General features: G+C 39.0%; 1 protein-coding gene across 1 annotated transcript in view; it reads right to left on the bottom strand.

Annotated features, from left to right (window-relative positions):
- SPOCK3 (SPARC (osteonectin), cwcv and kazal like domains proteoglycan 3) overlaps positions 1-19715 on the bottom strand; it is a 164070-nt gene extending 144355 nt beyond the window's left edge. Inside the window, exons 1-2 of the mRNA XM_054292651.1 lie at positions 19667-19715; positions 19328-19504 (exon numbers count right to left, since the gene is read on the bottom strand). Coding sequence (XP_054148626.1) covers positions 19328-19504 — 177 coding nt within the window. The 5' untranslated portion in view covers positions 19667-19715. The remainder of the gene's footprint in view (positions 1-19327; positions 19505-19666) is intronic.
- Positions 19716-22693: the final 2978 nt, after the last annotated feature.

Below are 22693 nucleotides of genomic sequence, written 5' to 3'. Positions count from 1 at the left end.
CAATCTCAATCATATGCTTTTTCCTAACTGTGATCTTCCATTTTGGGGTCGAGCTCCTCATCTATCCTTACAGGAAAAAGGGAGATGCAACAGCCTTAAGCAAATTAAATTACACCTCTAATAGTATTTGAACACATGCCAATTTCCCTTATGCTGCTTTCTCTTTAAGAACCTTGAAGAAACATATCAATAGGAAGAGGCTGCTCCAATTTGATGTTCAACAGGCAAACTACTTAAATATTATGTGCATACACAGCAGAGGATATGAACATCCCAAACAATGCTTTCACTCAGTTTGAAGTTTTCTCCTCTCTCCAATCACTGTCAGAAACAGACAAGAGAAAAAATATCTCTCCCTTCTATTTTAACATTTTCAGTGTATGTATGCTTATTTTCCGCTCTCAATTTAATCCTTCTCTTTGCTCTTCGTTCTTTGCCTCAGAAGTAAGGTTAACCATGGCCAAAAAAAAATGCCTAATTAAATTTCTCCCACAAAATAAGGACTCTTTCCTCCTCTCATACCTACCTCAGTTGCTAGAATAAAAAGAGTAGAAGAAAACATGCACTCTGAAAATCAAAAAATAGTCACTTCTAACCTTTGAGGGGTACTGAATTAAGTCTGAGCTGAAATACCAAAGTTTCTGTAGCACTATAGCTGATTTATGAATAGCATTAGTAAAGAGTCCCTGATCTGCATGGGCTCTTTCTCTGATACTCGTAAGCCTTTGGAGAGCTCCGAGCATTACTGAAAGAAAAAAAAATCTGACATGTGCCAAATACATTCTGTAAAAAACTTTCTTTTCTCTTTCACTTGAATTAAAATTTAGTTACTAAGGGCAAAGAAACGGGACATCAATGACCAAAATATTTTTTCAAGATTCAGGTTTAACAATGAATAAGCTAAATATACTTGGAATGTATTTAATAATAGCAGTGATTTTCAGTTGCCTCCAAATAATTGCAAAACAACAACCTACTTTTACAACATTGCCACTGAACCCATTTTGGTTTTGGAAAGCAGCAATAATACATATCCTGCTACCACAATACATACAATTGTTAAGTGGCTGTTGTTCAAAAATAAGCTCAAAGGACTAACTCCTGCCTACAAGCAAGCTGGCCAACTGTTCTGCATTAAGTTTGCACTTGGAGGTGGTAAAAATGAGGTTTATATTAAGCTACTTCATACAAAGGCAATTAAGCACTTTTATACCAAAAAAGTGTATATTTACATAAAATATATAAAACTACATATTTTGTTCAAAAAACCACACAAATACATTCAAATCACCTCTGCACACTAAATTCAAATACCAAAATCACTGAAAGGGTGAGCATACATTGCTTTTTTAGGCATTGCTCAGAAATAGGGTAAACTTGCTTATTTACTGTCCTGCATTACTAGAGCTATGCTATTTCTATACTATTATTATTATTATTACTATTATTATTATTATTACTACCTCCATAGCCTCACTTGTTACACGCATCTCCTGAGAGAATTTTGCCACCTAGATGCACCTTTAGTCTCTCCACAGGGAGATACCAGAAGGAACAGCTGAAGCATTTGCTCTCTACACCTACTTATTTTACATTCATCATCATATACATGTATCAGTTGTTGATAGCAATTTTGTAATCAGGACTCAATTTAAAAGATTACTCTTACTTCAGAAAAATATTACCTGTTTCTGTAACTCTTCAGCATGAAACTCAAAGATGTATTTCCATCACTGACAGAAAAACTTCTTAGTAGAAATTAATACCCATAGGAGTGAGAGATGCCCGGATGACAAACATTTTTTTAAGCAAAGAATAGGGTTTTAGTAAGATCTTCCATTTTCATTTGGAGAGGAAAGTTCTTCCAATGTTCTCTCTTTACTCACTATAATTGATACAGCAAGGATAATACACTGTTGATTTACCACAAACTGATTTAAGTCTTCCCGGTATTCACAACTTAGATGAAATATTTCTATATGAGACAAGACCTTTAATTATACACATGACAAACTTAACAAGTCAGTATTTTTTCAAGAGTCCATTTAAAGCAAAACAATGCAAACTTATAATTTTTGACTGCAAGAGAAAGAAAAAACCCAACAAAACCAAACAAATAAAAAAATTTTTACTTTTCCTACAAACTTTTGCCACATCACATGTGGCAATGTATACAATAAAAAGAACCTACACCATCCTTTCCTCAAGTTTAGCTCTGCAATTAGAATTACAGAAGATGCAAAAATGAGCATCCAACCTCATCTTTTTTTTTCCTTGCAGTCTAAAATAAGAGAATATCAATGTCTCAGACCTACAATTAACAGTCTAAGGAATTTTATACCAAAAAAATCCACCATGTGCATATGTACGCACACACAAAAAAATAAAAAACTTGCTCCTCCTTCAAACAGCCCCGTATTTGCCCTACTGTTTTGCATCTAAATAAATCTAAAACACCTAACATTGGCTTGAAAAATCCAGCTATGAAGAAATTACCATACTGTTGCTATAATTTTTTACATCAGTGAGCATATCCTTCTAGTTCTTGTTGTATATATATCAACATTTTATTTTCCTGTTTTCCCTAGAGAAGCACTCAGCTTCTTTTGTTCCATTAGTTACCTAATAAAGCAACACAAAAGCAAACACAAGACACAAAGATATGAACAACATTGTAGCAGACCAATAAAAAATAACAGTAAAATATATGAAGATGTAAAGTATATGAAATTACATCTTAAAACCAGAAAGAAAATACTAAGCATATTTATTTTGTCCCTTTAAATAGACTAGGTATGCTAAAGAATTATTCACCAAGCAGTCAAATCCAAATGCTAACTTAATAACAAGAAAACTTAATTACACGCAGCAAGTTGCTGCTTCATTGGTTGCTTAGTCACTTGGGTTCATTGGGCATTTTTAAAATACAAGCTAAGAATGACATACATCTCTACATATCACCAAAATCCACCAAGAGATATGATTCCTATTGTCAAACCACACTGCAGTATCACACCTTTGGTCCAAATCAGTGATATGGGGCAGCAAGGCACTGACAGAAACCACCAAGAAACACAGAGCCCACAAACAAACTGTAGTATTGTGAAACAACCGTGAGAACTGCAAGTGCCTAACAGCTCTCATACAGAGCAATACACCACACATTTAGCTCCATCTGGCATTTTAGAGGGTTTTTTTTTTTTTTCAATAGTCTGATAGAGTACACAATTTTTGTTCTTAGGTCAGAGTTCTACCTTGAATTCAGTGACTGAATTCAACGTAGAACTCACTTCTGAGGTAAAGAATGAACAACCCACAAGAACCTATCACATACAAACAGTATTTCTGGTGATATTTTTTTCCTCACAGGTAGTGCTGTGTAACAGCTAATACTACAAGTCCATGAGCATCCAGCTAACTTTCCATACCACGTTTCTCTAAATTCACTTCCTACGAAAAAAGTAGTAATGAAGACAAACTGACTGTTTACCGTTTCAAACATTCCAGCAAAAATCATCAGAATTGCTGAAAATAATTACTTTTACATCAAAAACTTTACATTTTATAAGAAAGCAATACAGAAATCCCACTGGATAAGGCTATTTTCTATCTAGAAACTGAGTGCTTTCTGCACGTGTTCAATTTTAAGGCTACTTTCATCTTCGGCTGAATTCATCAATAGCCCTACAGACCCTGAAACAATTTCTTACCAACACAAAACTTTCCCAAGATGCTCAACAAACATACAAATCTATTTCAGAATAGTGTTTTCAGAGCAGCAGCTCTAGCTGAATGCAAGCACATAAACTACAGGAGTTGGCTGCTATAAGACACCTGGCCCATAGTTCATGATATTCAAGTTACATTTCATAGAGTAAGTGCTCCCCTAGGATATAAAAATATTGAGGTCATGCTCTTGACTTCTGCTGCTCTTGATTAGTTATTGCTTATTCTTCAGCAAGTTATTGTGAAATACCTACAAGAAAAACACAACTGTAAAAGAAGTTTACAAACAAGGCAAATTCTAAAATTCATGTACCATAAGCCAGTGTTCAAAATAAACTGCTGATTTGTGTGTTACAGAAATGCTTCACTTTAAAAGAGCTATGTCACAGGAAGGGGTGAGTGGCTTGTGTACAGATATAAAGGAAATACAGAATTTTTAGGCACAGAAGACTACACTAAAAAGATGGGATACATAGCTGAAGCTGCAGAAGCTGAGTAACATCTTAAATTCTAACACAATCTTACTTTTAGCTTTGCTGTCCAAATAAGATAAGCTACATCAACTACTGAAAAGATTTTGGGTTTTTTGATGTATATTCCTCTTGAATAAATTTTTAAAAATTGAAAAGGATAGTATTTTCTCAGGCTAGCTATACCTGCAAATAACAATCTAAAAATTAATCCACATGTTTTTACACACCTGATCTGATATTTAATGGCACTAGCATTTTTTGTTCCTGCACAGCAGATCCCTCCACAAATTCTATGCTTTGGGTACTTAAACTACATCAGTGTAAGTTATGAGAAACTTAATTTAAAAGAAGGTTGCAAGTTTCAGTGGTCAAAAAATCCAGTGGCTTTAACATTTTCTTAAAAAAGAACCAAACCATTTCAGACACTCCAGTAGTTTGACAGTTTATCATATTTCCTTTTTCTGTGTGTATGAAATGTGAATTAGACTGTCAAAGTAACTGGTGCTACAATTAATCTTTCCAAAGTAGCAGAGCTTAACTTTCTGAAACATCCAAGCAATATTGTCATATCAAACCCACCAGTAAGGCATTACCTATGCCAAAAGCAAACAGTTCAGCCATTTCATCTATTAAAAAAAAAATACGCTTTTGGAATTAACAGCAAAAATAGAAACTGGCCAGATAGTAACGATCTTGACACAAATTAATAATCTCACTTAATGGAGTCACAGCAAGTGGTTTCACAGGAAGCTAGTTCACAGGCTTATATCAGCTACAGACCTGAACTCTTTCCTGGACAGAACCCAGAGCACTCCAGATGTGAGATGTTCAAATTCAGTATGCAGAAATCAGTCCCAGTAGTGATTAACTAGGGTGACTGCACTGTCACTTTGGTTAAACTGAGAAATCCAGTGTCAGATCCCCTAAGACTGATATGAACCTGTATCACAGTATTGGTCAATGGTATTGGACTTGAAATTTGAATCTTATAATATAACCTTTATAATGCTATATTAACAAATCATTATACCTGACCATCTCATTATGATGTTTCAGGATGCACTTAACCTGTCTGAACATTAACGGTTGCAGTGAAAATTAAGACTTGGCACTCAGTCTTATTTTCATCAGGCTACTAAGTGATTTAAGGAAACAAGCAAGCTCTTTTCAGTGTAGTAAAATAATGACTCCTAGAAATTGGAATCTGATCTAGTAAAAGAATCACATAAATTCCACTTCTCCAAACAAACACACATAGTAGGCTGCCTACAGAGGGTAACTAGACATCCACAGGGTAAGAATGAGTACTTAAATGCCTTTGGATGAATATTGGTTCACAAACTGTGCTGTCCCATTCTCAGAAGAAATCATGAAACAATACTCATGTGATAATAAACCAGTGCTTTTTCTTCAGAAACCCTCTAAATTGCTCTTAAGCTTCCTCCCAAGAATGCTGATTTAACTGCTGTGTGCAAGAAAGTAAGTAGAGAGAAAAGAACATAAATTGAGCAATACAAAGGACTAGGTGAGAAACAGTAAATCAAAGGACAATATGGAATAATTATTTCATATTTGTGTTATTTTTTAAGACAAACTTTTCTCAGAAAGCTAAGACTTAGTGTTTGAAATTTCAGGATTCTTCCGTGTCCTACAAATCTACTTGGCAGCCAGTCATTACAAATACCTGTTCCTAACAACTCAAGCCAAAAATCACTCAGAACAGCAATACACAGCTAAAAACAGTATCAAGTCCTTAACTAATTTTACACTATTGGAGTAAAACACTTAACCTCTTTTTAATCCACTATAACTCAATTACTTCTTAAACCTTTGTCCCAGTGAACAATATACTCTTTTCACAGGACATTTTCTGTGCCAAACTGCCCTGGTTTCTAATAAAAATTAGGCATATAATTCCTTCTAAATGAATAGTAAAACAAAAAAAAAAAACCCACCAAATGACAAAAATATGAAAGTACCTATATATTGAAAAGCAAGAAGGCATTATCTAAGATTCACAGTCAAATTTCATAGAATACACTCACAAATAAAACAGATTCTTGTTACAGATATTTAACTTCAGCAAGTACACCATTCACTCAAATCCTTTTCTAAGAAATTTGAAGTTGCAGGAGGAAAGCAGGAAGACTTCCAGACTTATACAGTCTACATGTCAGAAAGAACAAAAATAGAATGAGAGAAAATTTCTTCCAAATTCACGACCTAAGTGATAAGATCTGGAATTCTGAATTGATACTCGAGTTTTTTAGATAAGATGTTCTATTCCTGATACAATGCAACTGTACTGCCCAGCTTTCCACTTTGCACTCAGGTGCAGGGAGGACAGGCAATTTGCACGCTCACTAACTCCAGCCCCCAAGGATGGCTGATGCTGTTGACCTTCAGTTTCAGAGTTTACAGTTTCATGCATTTAACTGCTTAAAACAGGAGTGATCTTGATTATTTAGATCCAGGCTGAAAAAGGAAGAAATTCTTCCTTCACCCATTTGTCCAGTTCTTTCATACCAAATACATAAAATTAAACTGGTGCAGAAAAGGCATAAAAACACTGGTTCTTGCCTGGATGACTCACTAACACTTGAGATGTTTATGGGACTGACCAGGGACTTGAACCTGGTGTAAAGGTTGAATAGAAAGGGACATTTATCACTGTGACCAGTGTCAAAGAAACCTCCACATGGATAAAATAATTGCTGCACATCCCTACAGCTGATATAAGAGCAATAAAATTTTGACTTTCATTTCATTCTACCCTCATTTCTAATTTTCTGGTGAATGCCATAAAAGGAAAGTGACAAATATTTTTATTTTAGTGACAATATGTAAACATTAACAACGCATTGTTTTGCCTAGTCAAAGAATGAAATAACAAATAGCTTAGCAGATTTCTGAATAAAGATTCGGGAAAAATACAAATGTTAGAAACACCAAATGATTGAGTAATTTATTAAGAAAATAAATCTGAGACAGGTATAATAGAACTTCACTTAAGATGAGTGACATAAGCAGGATATACCACAATACGAACAGAGATTAAATACAGACTTCAAACAATATAGTTACAATTACACAACGGTATATCTTACTGAAACCTGGTTTTGACTTGTTCTGCCTACAGATTTGTACCTTACTTGGGACATCTAGGAATTAATGATGCCAGATGATCAATCTACTCTAGCACCAGATGCAAGAAACAGCTACTGTGTAAATCCATCCCAGTGCTTTGTTCTGCCATCAACCCTGTGATTTTCCACAGAATTAAGCCATGCAACAGATGCTTTAATATCTCTGACAAGAGAGGTTACTCAGCTTTGGTTTATAACAATATTATTATCTATATAAATGGCCTTTCTGATACAGGATGAAAATCTTGCCTCAGAAATACTGTCTTGCTATGCACTGTGCAGCTTTTTTAATGCTTGTCTGACTTCATTTATTTCTACTTCATAACTGTCAGCCTCCAATTTACTTGACTTTCTGTGCTGCTTTGCACAGAGCAACATGTGATTCAGCAGGAGGGGAGAGCAGAGTGATCATGCAATCTGCAATTCACTGCAGGAGCTGGGCATGTAGAGGCAGCACAGAGGCACCTACACTTCCATGAAGCAACACAGCAAATCAGTCAGACAAGAGTTTAAATACACAAACAGAAATCCTTGAAGATGAGTTAGCCAAAATGAAGCACTTTGATTCAGGTCAGTGAAACTGAAAGGTTTTTTTGTGCCTACACCTTGCAAATGGCTGAAGAAGGGAGGCAGGGGGAAGAGCTGTAGAATAACAACTTATTCAGGAAAATAACTTTTTGAAAAGGAAAATAAAATCCCCCTCCATATTAACAAAATAAAGAAATAATGTTTTCATTGTACTCCATAAGTTGCAACAAACCTGTAATTCTCTTATACCTTTAAAAGCAAAAAGAAAAATAAAAGGAAAAAAACTCCACACAACAATCTCGTTATTTACACTACTTCATACCACTAGAGAGGTTTTTCTAATGTAAAGGATTATTGGATAACTTAGTTTCTTCTCCAGTTCAAGTTTGCTTTCTTTCCATTTTTCAAAAATGCAAAATATATCCAGAAGCCTGTTTTGTAGACTTTATGGTCAAATAATGATTTCAAATAAGCAGACTGGCAAAGTTCCACCTCTCACAAACATCAGTGGACATATCCTCAGTGACCTCCATTAGACAAGAGTCCCTGAAAACCAGGTTCAGATCCAGTCTAATACAGCATCATCCCAGAGAAATCCAGTGAAGATTTGATAAAATGGAGAAAAGAAAACAATCCTACATCTGCAAGGAGAAATGTTTCACTTCCTGAGAAACTCCTTAAAAATACACTATTTGAACAACTTCCTTTAACAATTCAGATATTATAAGGTTGGCTGACTACACATCCCTTTGAAATTATAATTAATTCAGCATTATGAGGACAATTTTCTTCTCTTTCCTTCATTTTCCTTCAATCAACCACTTCTCTTGATCAACATGAGACATAAAATAATACATCATAATGTCTTTTGTTTCATCCCTATGCTTGATTATTCTTGGCAGGTTTTTTTGTCTAATGAGCAAGCTGTTTGCTTACAGCTACCTAAGTTAAAATAACTGAAAAATTAACTTGTCAAATCTGAAAATGCTTCATTTTCAAGCTTAAATTTGTTTTATTGCAGTATAAATGAATGATGCACATTGACATATTGTAGCTCAGTTGTATAAATACCGTGAAAAAATTTACAGCTATAGAAATTCTAGCTTCCATAGTAATTTTTTTGTTAATTAAAAAAAAAATACATCTTTCTGATATAACAAAGCAAGAGTAGGATCTGTGTATCTGGTAATTAAGCATGAACAAATTACTAACCTTTAACTGCATTAGACTAAAAAGCATAGATATCTGTAGAAGCAGCAGCACTAAACAGATATTACTAACCAGATGAACTCTTTATTATTAATAATGTTTGACAGCAATTTACAATATTTTAGGGAAAAAGATTTCCTAATGTTCATGCTGTTGAATAGTCCATCTACAATCAAACTGGGCTGGAAAGCCACAGTCCAATTGTAAAAACATTCAAGATTCCTTTACTTTCCAGCTAAAAGAGTTTGACAAGAAGGATCTTTTTAAAACCTTGACTATGTAAGATGTTATCACATTTTACAATCAGATAAGCACTGTTAGAATCAACATCAGCTTTGCTTCACAAAATAATTTCTCACATTTTCTTTAAGTATTATTTTTATAACTTCTCCCACCTTTCTTGGAGAAGCTGGAGTTCAAACAAACATTTCTTGATAATCTCTACATGTTTGTAGCAATACTTGCCTTGTTCTTATGTGATATTTATAGGAATGTAAAAAAAGATGTACTTATTCCAGTCAGTGAGCTGAAACCATTGCATATAACTGCCTCACAAATCTGAGATATGAATTCAGAATTACTTCATTCTGCACACCACAAACATTGTTAAACCCATGTCACCTTCAGTATATATCCAAAAACGATCTGCAACCAATGGGATATCAAATGGTAAGATAAAACTGCAGACATGGTGGGGTTGGACCTATAAAATACTTCTAACATTCTTTGAGGTATTTTGCTCCTCAAAATGAGGGATAGACAGCGTAAAATCACTTTACATTTTTATTGATCTGAGGTGCCAGTTAGCATAAGGATGTGTGTGCCCTCCCACACACATAGCCTCATTCACTTATTAAAAAAAAAAAAACAAAAAACCAAAAACAAAACCACCCAACACAGCAGCTTTTCCATGTGCTAGACATCAAATACTCGATAGTATCAGTACTTTAGAACCTTCTAGGGGAAAAATGTTATTGTCTTCCAATGGGTTATGGTACTCAAAAATGTCAGAATTCTATTTACAGAGAGTGCTACAATCCAAATCTAGAAAGCCTGGAGGAAAAAAGTGATAGTTTCATATGTCCTAAGAAACCATCATTTTTACACAGGAATGAAAAAAGGAAAGATAGGAATTGTAAATGTTCAGCATATGAAAAAAGCAAGCAAAGACAAGGTTATGGTAGCTTTTGTCCAAACCACAGTTCTACCACTGTGTAGAACCCACTTTATAAATCCATACATTCAGTACTAATGAAAAACGTTGAAATATTTTGAGGTTTTATTTGTCTATCTTATTCATTCAGTACAAATCTACATAGTTAATTTTACTTCTGCATATCACTCCCTCTCCATCTTGATGAGACTTCACCTGCAGATCTCAGAGAGAAATCTCATGATTCATAATCATGTTACACTTAAACTGGCTAAGACATTACTTACAGTGACTACAAGGCAGTTTTGGGCACACATCCCTGCATGCTTTGAGAGGATATTTTCTTTTGAGGAGCCCAGGAATATCAGTGGATATTACAGGTGGAACCAATTGCTTCTTTTTCTAATGTAATTGAGTCTTTTTCTTAATAGTGTAAAAAAATTCTGTCCCCTCATGCCCCAAGTATCAGGACCTTGTAACTGCCTACCAAGAAGTCCTGAATAAAGTTAAATATATACACATGTAAAAACAGGCACGTGTATGAAAAATGGAACAGTTTAATAGTTTAGGAGAGAAACGCTAGACTGAGTAAGATTTAGAAAAATTGTTACACACTTAGTGTGCTTTAATCCAGTTCACATATGGAATATTGTGCACTATTTGCAATACAGTTAGCAATCTGACAGCCCTTTGTTGGCTTTGCAAAGAAGGAGCTCTTCACATTCATGTTTTTTGTTCCTGGATGTTGAAAAAAAGATTGCCTACCTATTTCTTATACGCGCTTAAAGACTTGAAAACCAGATTAAAAGTATGTATCCTGGTGACTATCATAATGAAAATTCTGAAGCCATTTCTCTATTTTCCTTAAGATTTGAATTGGCTTGCAGCAAGTTCCAATATCAACTGTGATTTTTCACATAAAAGCAATTGGCTTTTATTGAAAACACACACAAGAAAATGCTACGAAGATGGTAGAACAGAAATTCTTTTAAATAGCAAATTAGCATAAGAAAAATCAAGCATGTATTCCAGTCATTTCATATTTGGGCCAAAAAGGAAACACTTCCAGATCAGACCAATATGAATTTAAATGGGGATCTTCCTTACTCTTCTGCAAAACAGCATAAATCTGTTGCCTAGATCATCTGGGAATATTGCAGCTAATTAATTCCCTCATAATGCAGGCCTTAGAGAGCAAATCTTTATCTGTGCCAGTAGCACACAAAGACTGCTGAAACCTGAAATGCTTTTGCCAAAGAAGAATTTTTGGGTGCAATATAATCTGTGAGGATATAATTAAATAAGCCACTATACACAGGCAAGCATGTTGTCAAATCCAATGGTCTTCTCTGGCCCTTAACTTCATGAATACCAAGAATTCTCAGAGCTTGACACAGACTTTCTAAGTCTGACTAAAGTGGTTAACTTACTCTGTCGCAAAAGGCTGGAAGGGCACGTTGTACAATGGACTCTTGTCACTGCTCCTTTACCTATCAGTCTACTCTTTTCACTTCTAAGAATCACTGCTTGGGTTTTCTCCTAAAGTGATGTTCCATTCACCAACAAAAGCCCTGCCAAATCCTCAAAACATATATGCATCATTAAATATGGATCCCCACACTCTTCATATTAATAACTTCCTGCTGCTTTAATGAACAGCTGGTAGAACACATCATTTTTCACATGCAGTAGCATATAACAAGGAGTAAGTTCTGTACTTCTCACTTCTATGCTACAAAGATTTAACAATTGGAATGAATTTCATCAAGAGCAAGCTCAAAAATGTCAAAGGAGTTTGTTTTCAGTTGCATACAGGCCCCAGTGTAAGTGCACTACCTAAAATTGTTTGATGACTTGCAGACATTTTTAGAGACATACTGAACAAGCTCCAAACTGACAGTCTCTTCTGATTCAATGATTATATATCACACAGGAAAATAACAAATTAATTCATAAGAATTTTCTGCAGCGAAATTTCAAGCACTGGACAGTCTTTAATAACAACATATTAAAATAATACTTTTTGGAAGTAGTAAAGTACCAAAAATTTTGAATTATTTCAATCTTTTAAACACATTCTCCTATTGTGTTCTGTTAAAGCAGCCACTTGCAAAGATAGTAACAGAGCAGTGATACCACATCTTCATCATAATGTGAAAAGCTTTGTCATGGGTTATAATTTCAAGCTTTGTCATGGGTTATAATTTCATTCTATCTCTCCTTATGTCCTGTCCAAGGTTACTATCTGAAACTGCACCAACTTTTTTAGGTACATCATTAATTCCTACATAATTTTTCCTGCTGCCATCTATCAGTGTCAAATGGGAAAGTAGAAGTGAAAAACCATTAAAAAAATTTAACAAATAACTAAAGGTTGTTCAAATTAGGTAAGAATGTCCAATGAAGCTCTGATCACTGATATAACAAGCCACTACCTTTTCTCTTTCAGAAATAAAATTTCAAGAAATATGAAAATTACAAAAACTTTTAATACAATCCCCCATGCCGGCATTTACTCATTTACTATGGAGCATTGCCTCCATAGTATTTGTTTCTAAAGCAAACAAGCAAGATTTTTAGCATTAGGCATAGTAGGACTTTGAGATGCAGAAAAGGAAACATTCGATAGTTACTAAGATATTAAAACATGTCAAGTTCAGACAAACAGGATAATAGAAAAACAACAAGCAATAGGAGAAACACCATTCCAAAATCAATATCAAAAATTTTAAAAAGCTCTACATTAGAAACATTAACACAAAACAAAACTACAGCTATTTTACTAAAGTATTTTTTCAATACTGATAAAAAAGTGATAGAAATACTGTGGTTAGAATAAAAGCTTCCTTAGGCTTGAATACATGGGAGTTGCTCTAAAACTAGGTTCCAAAAAAAAGTACCAGCTGCTGAAAGATTTTCTTCTTTCCTTCAGCAGGGAGGAAGGGAGGGTGTGCAACGACAACGTGGACACACCAAGAGTCATGACAACACGGACAAGACACAGAAACAACAGACAGTCAACTTCTTCAGCTCAGTCAGAAGAGTCACACTCAGAAATTGACCAACACTTGCACACATACTAATCCAAGCTATTATTTCTCTTTTCTGCAGAGAGTTGCATCAAGTGCTTCAATTACCACAAATTAACAGAAATAAAGGAGATAGGAAAAAAGGATTAATGGTGTCAGTCTAAAAATATTCCCATTCTGCTCAATCCACTGTTTTCTATGTTCTGCCACCCCCTATCAAACCTCTTAGGCATCTTTCCCTTCAGATTGTAAAGCCAAGATAGCCTATGCAGTTTCTGTCAGTTACCATCTATTTGTGAATTACAAAGCTATATATACTACACCATAATAAGCACAGATGGCTAGAGTCAATCCCAATAAGATTTAATGGAAAGACAAGAGAAGACTGGGTATCCATAGCCACTAAATAACCTACAGCATATAAAATAAAGATTATTCTTCAGAGAAAGGAGATAAAGATAAGATGAAACAATGTTATCAGCTTTACTTTAGATTATGAGGGCAATCTAAGGAAAAGCACATTACCATTTACTTAACTTCTAAACGTCAGCTACATAAAGAGCTTCCAAGTTAATGCCTTCCAAGAGACATTTAAGAGTTCAGTGTTAACAATAGTTTGAGATTAGTAGACTCTGCCTTTTCAGACAAAAAAAGTATTTGGCACTAGAAACAGGCAGCAAAAGCAGACCATAGGAAAAGTAATCCTGCAAAAGAAAACAGGAATCCATACTCGAGAATGAATTAAAGGCACATAAAAATTAGACACCTTTGTCTATAACACAGAAGAAAGGAAAAATTAAGATTTGCATTACTCTTTCCCATTATAATTTGTTACATTCTATCTAGAAGTTATGAACAATTCAATAGCTTCTTAAATTTCCTTAATTAATTAAAATTAATACAAATTCCTAACACTTTCCCATATTTTACAGTTTAAAAAAGAGCAGTCAAGTCCTTATTAGCTTCATTTCAAAGGCAGTAATTACAGGTGAAGGTACAAAACACTTATTCTGTCAGACCTCCTAGGCTTCAAAATTTTTCCTCCTTCACCATATTAATAAAACTCAGATCATACAAAATAAGTCATGGGAAAAAGGGACTGACACTTCTTTAGAAGTGCTAGTTTCAGGTAACAGTGGCATGAGGAAAAGATTCAAAGCCCTATTTGCAAAAGTAACTTTTAAAAAAGATCTTGGTTTAACTCAGGTTGAAGGCAACACCAAACAGCAGCTCATCTTTCATGTTTTCAATTGCATTTTCTCCTGACATCATGATCATGACACATGCATGCTGTAAAAGAGCTGCTGTACCCAATTATAAGGTTTTTTACCCTGACCTATAAAAAGCACTGAAGAAATAAGACCACCAAAACTTTTTTCACAACTAATGAGTTAACATGAGTTAGATAAAAGACCATGAGTGCTGCACTATCCAGTCCTAAATACTGACTTCCTCTAAAGGATCCTCCACAAATGATGAGGGCTTCTTGTCCATTGCAAAAATCTTGTTGAACAAAAGTCCTCCTCTTCCTCAAGTGAAGTTACTGGTACTCCACTCCTAAAGCATGAAAACCTTCCGAATATTTACATGGAAATCTCACAATAAAGTGCAAAGAACTTGTGATTAATCCCTTTTAAAAGGGCCTTTGGCTTTCTCAACTGTACAAAGGTGTAGTTGTGATCCACGCAGAGATGTTCTGCTCAAAACAGTAATGCACAGTTGGCATGGAGCTTAACTCAGGGGCAGTGTTCATTTTTGAGAAGCCTTAAACCTCCAAAACAGACAAGGGAATAATTAATGCTGGCTATTCTGAATTGCTATGGAGACCTAATATTCAATTTATCTCCTTTCCAAACACAGAGGTCTAGTTTTCACTAATGTTGAAAAAACATACTCTTTAAATACTTCCAAAAGACTCCTCTGGGAAGCCAAGCTGCCCGAACTTGCCACATGTAGAAGGCGACACACTCAATGGCCAATGTGGGAGGACCTCACAGCAAAGCAGAGTGAAAAGGAGTACTACCAGTGAAACCTTCCTCTTCCTAGCTGCTTGGTTTTATGGTCTGTTCAATTTTCTTCTACTTTCTGCACCCTTGATAACTATATTAAGATGGAGGGATGATAGTTAACGCTACAGTATGATGCAGCTGGTTCCAATGATCAACCAACCCTACTATTCTGTAGCAATACTATGACACAGTTGAGTTGTGGAGCTCATTCATCAACTTAAATTTGAAAATACAGCAATCACTTAAATTTTGACCTCTTAAAAGGTATATATCTTGCTTAACTTGCTTTTAACAAGCAAGTTAAAACCCAACATCTCTCTTCCAGCAGCAGATAAAATTTACCATATAAAATACAGCCTTTTTAATGAACACAAATGCATGAGACACCTTACAAATATCAATTACTAAAATGAGCGACCCTATAGATTCTTGCTTCCTTGTATTTTAAAGAAATTAAAATTTAAATTTCTGGAAAAAGCCTGAAAGATTTTCAGATACTGATACAACAGACAACTAAGGTTGTATGCAATTTTGTCCAACTGACTGTAAATATACAAAAACACAAAATGATTTTAAATGACAAAGCCACTATGTTTTGTTCTAAGATTAAAAACACCACCTCTATTTGGAAAGTAATCAGAACAGAAAAATAACTGCTATATTCCAATACTCTGTTTTTCTCCACAGATTTACAGCATTATGAGTAATGAAGGTTTGCTAGATAAGATTTAGGATGTTCAAAGTAGGAGAGCATAAATGTAATGCCATTTCTCAATCACACTTTTCAAAAGTAATAATCTTTATTTCCGGCAAACTGCAGTATATGTATATATATTTATCAAGTGTCTAGTGCTATCATCATAGATAAAACCATTACCCCAAAGCACTATCAATATAACAAAATATGAATGAAGAACATATCCCTAACAGCATCTACTGAAAAGCCTCAGTTCCCAAGCCTGAAATAAACTGAGGATACATTCCCATGGGCTAGAAACTCCCAGCATCCTGACAGCACTGGCTGCTGAAGCAGCCTAACCAGGCAGCTTGGAAAACCCTAATAAACACATCAACCCTTACTTTACTGACAGACATGAACAGTTGCAGCTACTCAGCAACTGGACTGCAGCAGCACTAAGATGGGGTTGAAAACTCTCCTCCCCCACACTTCAGGCAAAAAGTAAATGCACTCTTGTAGAGAACCCAAAATGGTTTGACTTGCACACACAACTTGAAGGAGATATTTAAGACATCCCATCCCCCCCATCTTTAAGATGGAAAGTCTCCTATTTAAAAACAAGACCATTCTCAATTTTTGCTCAAGAAAAAGAAGTGGGAAGGTAGGTAGCTTCTAACACACATCTCGTTTCCCACTGTTACATGTTAAGGCACAGTTCTTGCTTAGACCTACTGCATTATTTCCAACAGATTTGTCAGAATTATCAAGACCCTTCAAAAGAAATGAAAAGTCAGTTACAGTTCTGCCTCTATAAAGTACTGAAAAGATCTTAGCTAGTAATCACACATTAATAACACTTAGTGACAAAAATGACATTTTAGGGTATGTTAAGAGAGCTAGGTTTAGGGATGGCTTGGCTTTTGGCTTTTTATAAATAAAAGATCATATCCTGGTTTAGCAGGTTCCGTAAGGGTTCCCTCTCTGAATGACTGCGTTCTTTCTCACTGTGATCTAAAACTCTTAAGAAACTGAGCCAATGAGCCAGAAGTCAGGGTCATTATCTTTCACATTAATCAGTCCTGTCAGTTAAGTCTTAAGTTAAGCCTCTAAATACTTCTTTTCACACCAGAATTCCATCTCACCCTTACATCTGTAGGGCATCAAAAGCCTGCAAAAAATATCCTACTCTGACCAGAGAATTAAATTACAAACACAGGCCTTGCATACCTTGATTTTAACTCTGCAAGACAGTTGCCCCTACATATGTTTCATATGCTGCTGTCCTATTCCTTAACAGGAGGCCACTTTGGAATCACTAATCACATTGCTAATCACAATTTCAAAACCAACAAATTACAGTCACACAAGTAAATTTACTAATTATATGAAAATCTGGGATGGCAAAACTTCTTCACCATGTTACATTTAAGTATGATAATTGATAAGTGTTCTTACAAGATATTTTTCTAGTATATTCTTGTACAGATAGATTAACACAATTTTGGAGGGAGGTTTACAGTTATATGTTATGAACTACTGAAAATTACCCATGCTTTACAGGGAGAGCCTTGTAATAGTAAATAAATATTCCAGACTGGGTACCAATCAATAGGACATAAGCATGCTGCACAAGAAATAAAAGCATACACTTCACTGAAGCACCAGCCTTATAAAACTTATACTATGTAAAAATAAGCCAGCATATTTGCAAATTGCCTCAGAAGAATCAGTATGCAGTATTCCTCAAAGCAGTCACTCTTAAAACCCTTGGGGACACCTACTTGTCACAGAATAAATTATCTGGCTAATATCCAATATTACAGCACACGTCAGTGGGCACCCAGGAGACGGGCATTAGAGAGCACTTAGCTTCCTCAGCCTTGCAGGTTAGTCCTTACATAAATGACTTTGCCCAATTACAAACCATAACTGATGTATGTATTTTGGAGTTTTCTAGCAGCAGCCTTTAATCCTAGAACATTTCTACAGCACCAGATTTTCGCTTGTTTTTTTTTTTCCCCCAAAATCACAGGTCCCGATGCACAGCATACTGAACTGGTATTTTTCACATGAACCTAAGCTCTTTTATTTTAAGATATTCAAGGCAAACAAAAGTATCTGACTACTGACTGGAAGTGCTCTCAAACACCAGAATCAGGCCGTTTAATAAAAACTACTGTGAAAATAAGTTCTCCCACAACTCTGGTAGCTCTTTCCCAGTTGCTTAAGATAAACAGCCAAGCTAGCATCCCACAGACATCAAGCTAGAAAATACATGCATCACAACACACTCCAGGTCTCAGAAAAATAAGAGACTTATTGGAGACATTTACTTTGGTTTGCTACAGCAAACCGCAGTCACCAGCAGGCTGTAGAACAAGAAGAAACCTGTTGCCTCTGAAGTTACAAACCAAATCAATGCTTTACACCAAATCAAAATCCAGTACGTTAAAAAGTAAAGAAAAGAGAAAATTATTTTGCATGGTTGGAATTCGGATTTTTAAAAGTGACACCAAGGGACGCAGGATACTGGATGCTCAAAGAAAATCTGTTCCACTGAAAGAAATGTGAACGGCTTTTGAAAATAGGTTGCGTTTTACTCAACTCGCAAGCAAACACAGCCCGAACTAGGCGCACAGGCGAAGCACGCTGAGGACAGAGCCACCTTACAGCGGCAGGTTTCGTAACTGACGAGATTCGGGTCAGGCTGGGGCTGCCGCTCTGGGGCTCCGGGCACGGCGCTCCGGACACGGCGCACCGCTGCGCCTCAGCCCCGCACCCCGACACCGTAACCCGGCCGTGAGCGCTGCCCCTTGTCCCCCGCCCACCCGACCGGCACTAACGACAGGGCACGGCGAGACGCGGCTGTGCCGGCCGGTGCCGCTGCCAGGCGCCCGGGCAGGGAGGGAGGAAAGGGGCTCTGTCCCGGGCGGCACCGGCGGAGCGGCGGGGCGAGCCCCAGCCCCGGCCGCCAGCGCATCCCCTCCCGCAGCGGGGCGGGCAGCGGGAGGAGGGAGGGCGAACGCGGCTCTCCCCCTGCACGCCCGGCGCCCCGCAGGGCGGGAAGCGGCTCCGCGGCCCGGCCCGCCGGGCCCCAAGGTGCGGGCTGGGTGCCCCTCACGGCACGGGCACGCCGGGCGGTCCTGCCCGCTCCGCGCCGGAGCGCACCGGGAGCTGCCCGGCGGGACCCCCAGCCTCCTCGCCGAGGCGCCGCAGACAATTATTTAAGAATTAAAATTCGGGGAGAAGGGGGAAAGTTGAGGCTGTCCCCCAGCCCCCGCTCCTCGAGGGATGCCCTATACCCTGCAGGAACGGCACCAGCGGGAGCGGGCTGGGCGCGGCTGCCGGCTGGCAGGGTGGAAGGGCTGAACTTACGTCTCGGAATTTGTTCCACTGCCCGACCTCCTTGTCGTACTGGGAGACGGTCGTGAGCCATTGTTTATCGTCCAGAAAATTGCCGCTGTCCGGTCTGCCCCCGGCCGCTGCCGCCGCCGCCGGGCTGCACCAGGCTGCTGCACACACGCACACCAAGGCTGCCGCCGCCGTGAGCATCTGGGCGAGAGGAAACACGGGCAGAGGGGTTACCCACGGCGGAGCCGACCCCGGCCGGGGGCTGCCGGCGGGGCACGGGACAGCCGCCCGCGGCGGGGCCCCTCGCCCACCTGCAAGCGGCGCCCCGGGGGAAGGGGAGGGGAAGGCAGCCCAGCCCGTCACCTTGCCGCGCGCCCCGCGCTCCTCGCCGCGGCCGGAAAGGCGGCCCCGCGCCCGCTCCCTCCCCGCACGCGCCGCCGTCTGCGGCCGCCCGGCCGTCCGCCCCGCTCCCGCGCCGCGCGCGCCGCCCGCCCCTCGCCACGCCCCGCCCCCGCCGCGCGCCGCACCGGGAGAGGCGCGCGCCCGCCGGGAACCGCCGGGAACTGCGCGGGGCCGGCAGCACCGGCACGTCCCGGATACCGGCGTATCCCGGATACCGGTACATCCTGGGTACCGGTACATCCTGGGCACCGGCACGTCCCGGGCACCTGTACACCCCCAGGCACCGGCACATCCCGGGCACCGGCACACAGCCACAGGCACCGGTACATCCCGAACACCGGCACATCCCGGGCGCCGGCATACAGCCCCGGGCACCGGCACATCCCGAGCACCGGCATACCCCCGCCGAGCCCCGCCCAATCCCGCAGCAGCCGCGCGGTGCCGCCGCCTCCTCCAGGTGGGGGTGGATGCCGCTGGAACTTCGCTAGAGCTCCGCTGGCGCCTCGCAGCCCGAGTTAGATGGGCGCAAAGCCCCGGGCGGACACGATCCTTCAGAACTCTCAGTCAGACAGAACTTCCCGCGCCTTCGGGACAAGGACAGACACGAGCTCCCGGGGCGCCTCTGAGCGCTGATGGAGGCGCATTGTGATGCTGCCTGCCCGTGTTATCCCTTTCGTAAGGATCGTGCACACTTCCCTCTCTTTCTGGCTTTTGTCTTTCAGAAAACCAAGAGTGGGTTAACTCCAAGTCTTTAATGACAACCATGAGCAACCATGCTTTCCCGAATTAGTTAAATTTAATTTAGAATTGAGTAAGAGGTAAGAATAGTTCAATTACCTGTCCAGAATTCCTGCCTCCATATTTCAGTTCTATTTCCCATCCCGTTGACCTCTTTAATCTAATTTTTAATGTTACCTTTATTCCCTAGACTTGAATAACACTCTGCTTTTCAGGTTTGTATTAGCCGCGTAGTGCAAGGATTCGGCAGAGGTAGCGGGGAAGGGGCTGCGGGGCGGCCTCTGCGGGAAGAGGCGCGGGACTCTGCGGGAAGAGGCGCGGGACTCTCCCGCTTCGGGAGCAGCTGCTCCTGGCAGCCCCACAGCGGACACATCGCGGCCGCAGCTGAGCCGCTCGGCAAAGCTGGCGGCGCCTCCGTGAAAGCATCGCTGAGAAAGGGCAGAAACGCTGTGCGGGGAGGGGAAGCGGGGACAGAAACGGTGACAAACAGCAGGGAACGCCGGGGCCAGGGAGGGATGAGAAGGTGCTCTCCATGGCAGAGCGCTGCAGACCCTGACAGGCTCATGCCAGAGCAAAGGGATAGATATACCCAGAGAAACTCTGGCAAGCCCAGACCGGAGCTCATTTTCCGGAAGGACTGCAGCCAATGGGAAAGCCACGCCAGAGCAGAGGGAAAGTGTGAGAAGGAACGAGCAGTGAAGAGAAATTGTTACACGCTGACTGTATGCACCCTCAATTCTCCTGGTCAGGGAGAGCAGAGTCTGGAATGAAGAGGAGCCTCTTCATTCCAGAGAATGAAGAAAAAGAAGGGATAAAAATTGTTCTTTTAACGTGTGTCTTTGCCTTTAGCACTGCTCACACTAGCTGTTACATTTTTATTTTAATTGGCAATAAATCTTCTTCCAATCAAGTTTGTTTTGTCTGCAACAGTAATCGATAAAGAGTATTCCTGGTTTTATTTAACCCATGAGCTCTCTCACTCCAATTCTTCCTAGACTTGTCCTGCTGGGGAGAGGGGCTGTGAGCAGCTGGGTGACTGTTTGGCTGTTAGCCAGGATTAACCCACGGCCAGGTAGCCAAGTATATCAAGTACGCAACACTCTCAGTGTCGTTGCTGAAAGTGTTTTCTGTGGTAAAATATGAGTTACTTTCAGACCTGGTACTAGGGTCAAGTCCATCAAGAGATTCTCTGATGGCAGAAAAATGCCACTTCATGCAAAAAGAGAAGTGATTATGAGATTGCCACTGATTTAAACAAGTTTTGATTTTGGTCATGAACTGTAACTACAGACAGATAGTAGAGTACTAATTAAATCAAATAACCTACATCATACAGTACATAATACATGCCACTTTTGTTCCTAAACTTGTATCACTAAAATCAATGAAAATCCTGTCACTCGTATGACAGAGAGGATGATTGCCACATTAGGATTTATGTGCCTGACTCTAAAAATGCTACCTATCCAGAATGATATTATATTCTGTAATAAATGAATCATAAAATTCAAAGCAAAGGGATAGAGGGACTGCACAGAGGCTAAAGAAGAATCAATAAAACAGTCATGTTATGCTCAGGGTGGGTTATAGAGTCAGTACTTTACAGAATCATTCTCTGACAATCCAGTTTGTACTTGTCAGTCTTAATGTTAATTTCCTACAAATTGCTTTGCCCTTTGGCAAAGAAGAAAGTTCTCCATAAAGCTAATGTGGTTTTTTGGGTTTTTTTTTAAAGAATTACTTATTTAAACTTTTTTAACAGCATCCCAATTCCTGAATTTGTGTTTTCACTTACCCAGCAATAAGGTGATCTAGTTTTGTTCTGATTTGCTTCACCTGTGTTTGACAATTTCCTCCAGATAATATTAGTTAGTACTTTTAAGTTATTGTTCATCTTTCTATACTTAGAGAAGAGGAATAAAAGTGGCTAAGATTTGCATTCAGTAAAAATCCTTAGAAAGGGGAAATCTCTTATGGTTCGAGTTTTACAGAAGTTTCACTGCAATTTGTCTAAAAAGTGATCTTCAACACCTATCACTGCAGTTTCTACTGACAACACATACTAATGATCAATTATATGTAATTTTGCCTGAACCAAGCTATTTGAAGTCTTTAATAATTCTAAATGTATTCCTTATAATTTTAACCACTCTGATCTCCACATAATTGGTTTAAGAGCCTCATTCTGATCAAGGACTTTACATAAGTTGGTAATTCCATTTATTCAAGTACACAATGATACTTGATTGA

The sequence above is a fragment of the Melozone crissalis genome, unplaced genomic scaffold, assembly GCF_028551555.1.
Source record: "Melozone crissalis strain CALT ecotype California unplaced genomic scaffold, PUWL_Pcris_2 ptg000006l_1, whole genome shotgun sequence".
Taxonomy (NCBI): domain Eukaryota; kingdom Metazoa; phylum Chordata; class Aves; order Passeriformes; family Passerellidae; genus Melozone; species Melozone crissalis.
The sequence above is the reverse complement of the archived record's forward strand: the minus strand, read 5'-3'. Positions and strand labels throughout refer to the sequence as shown.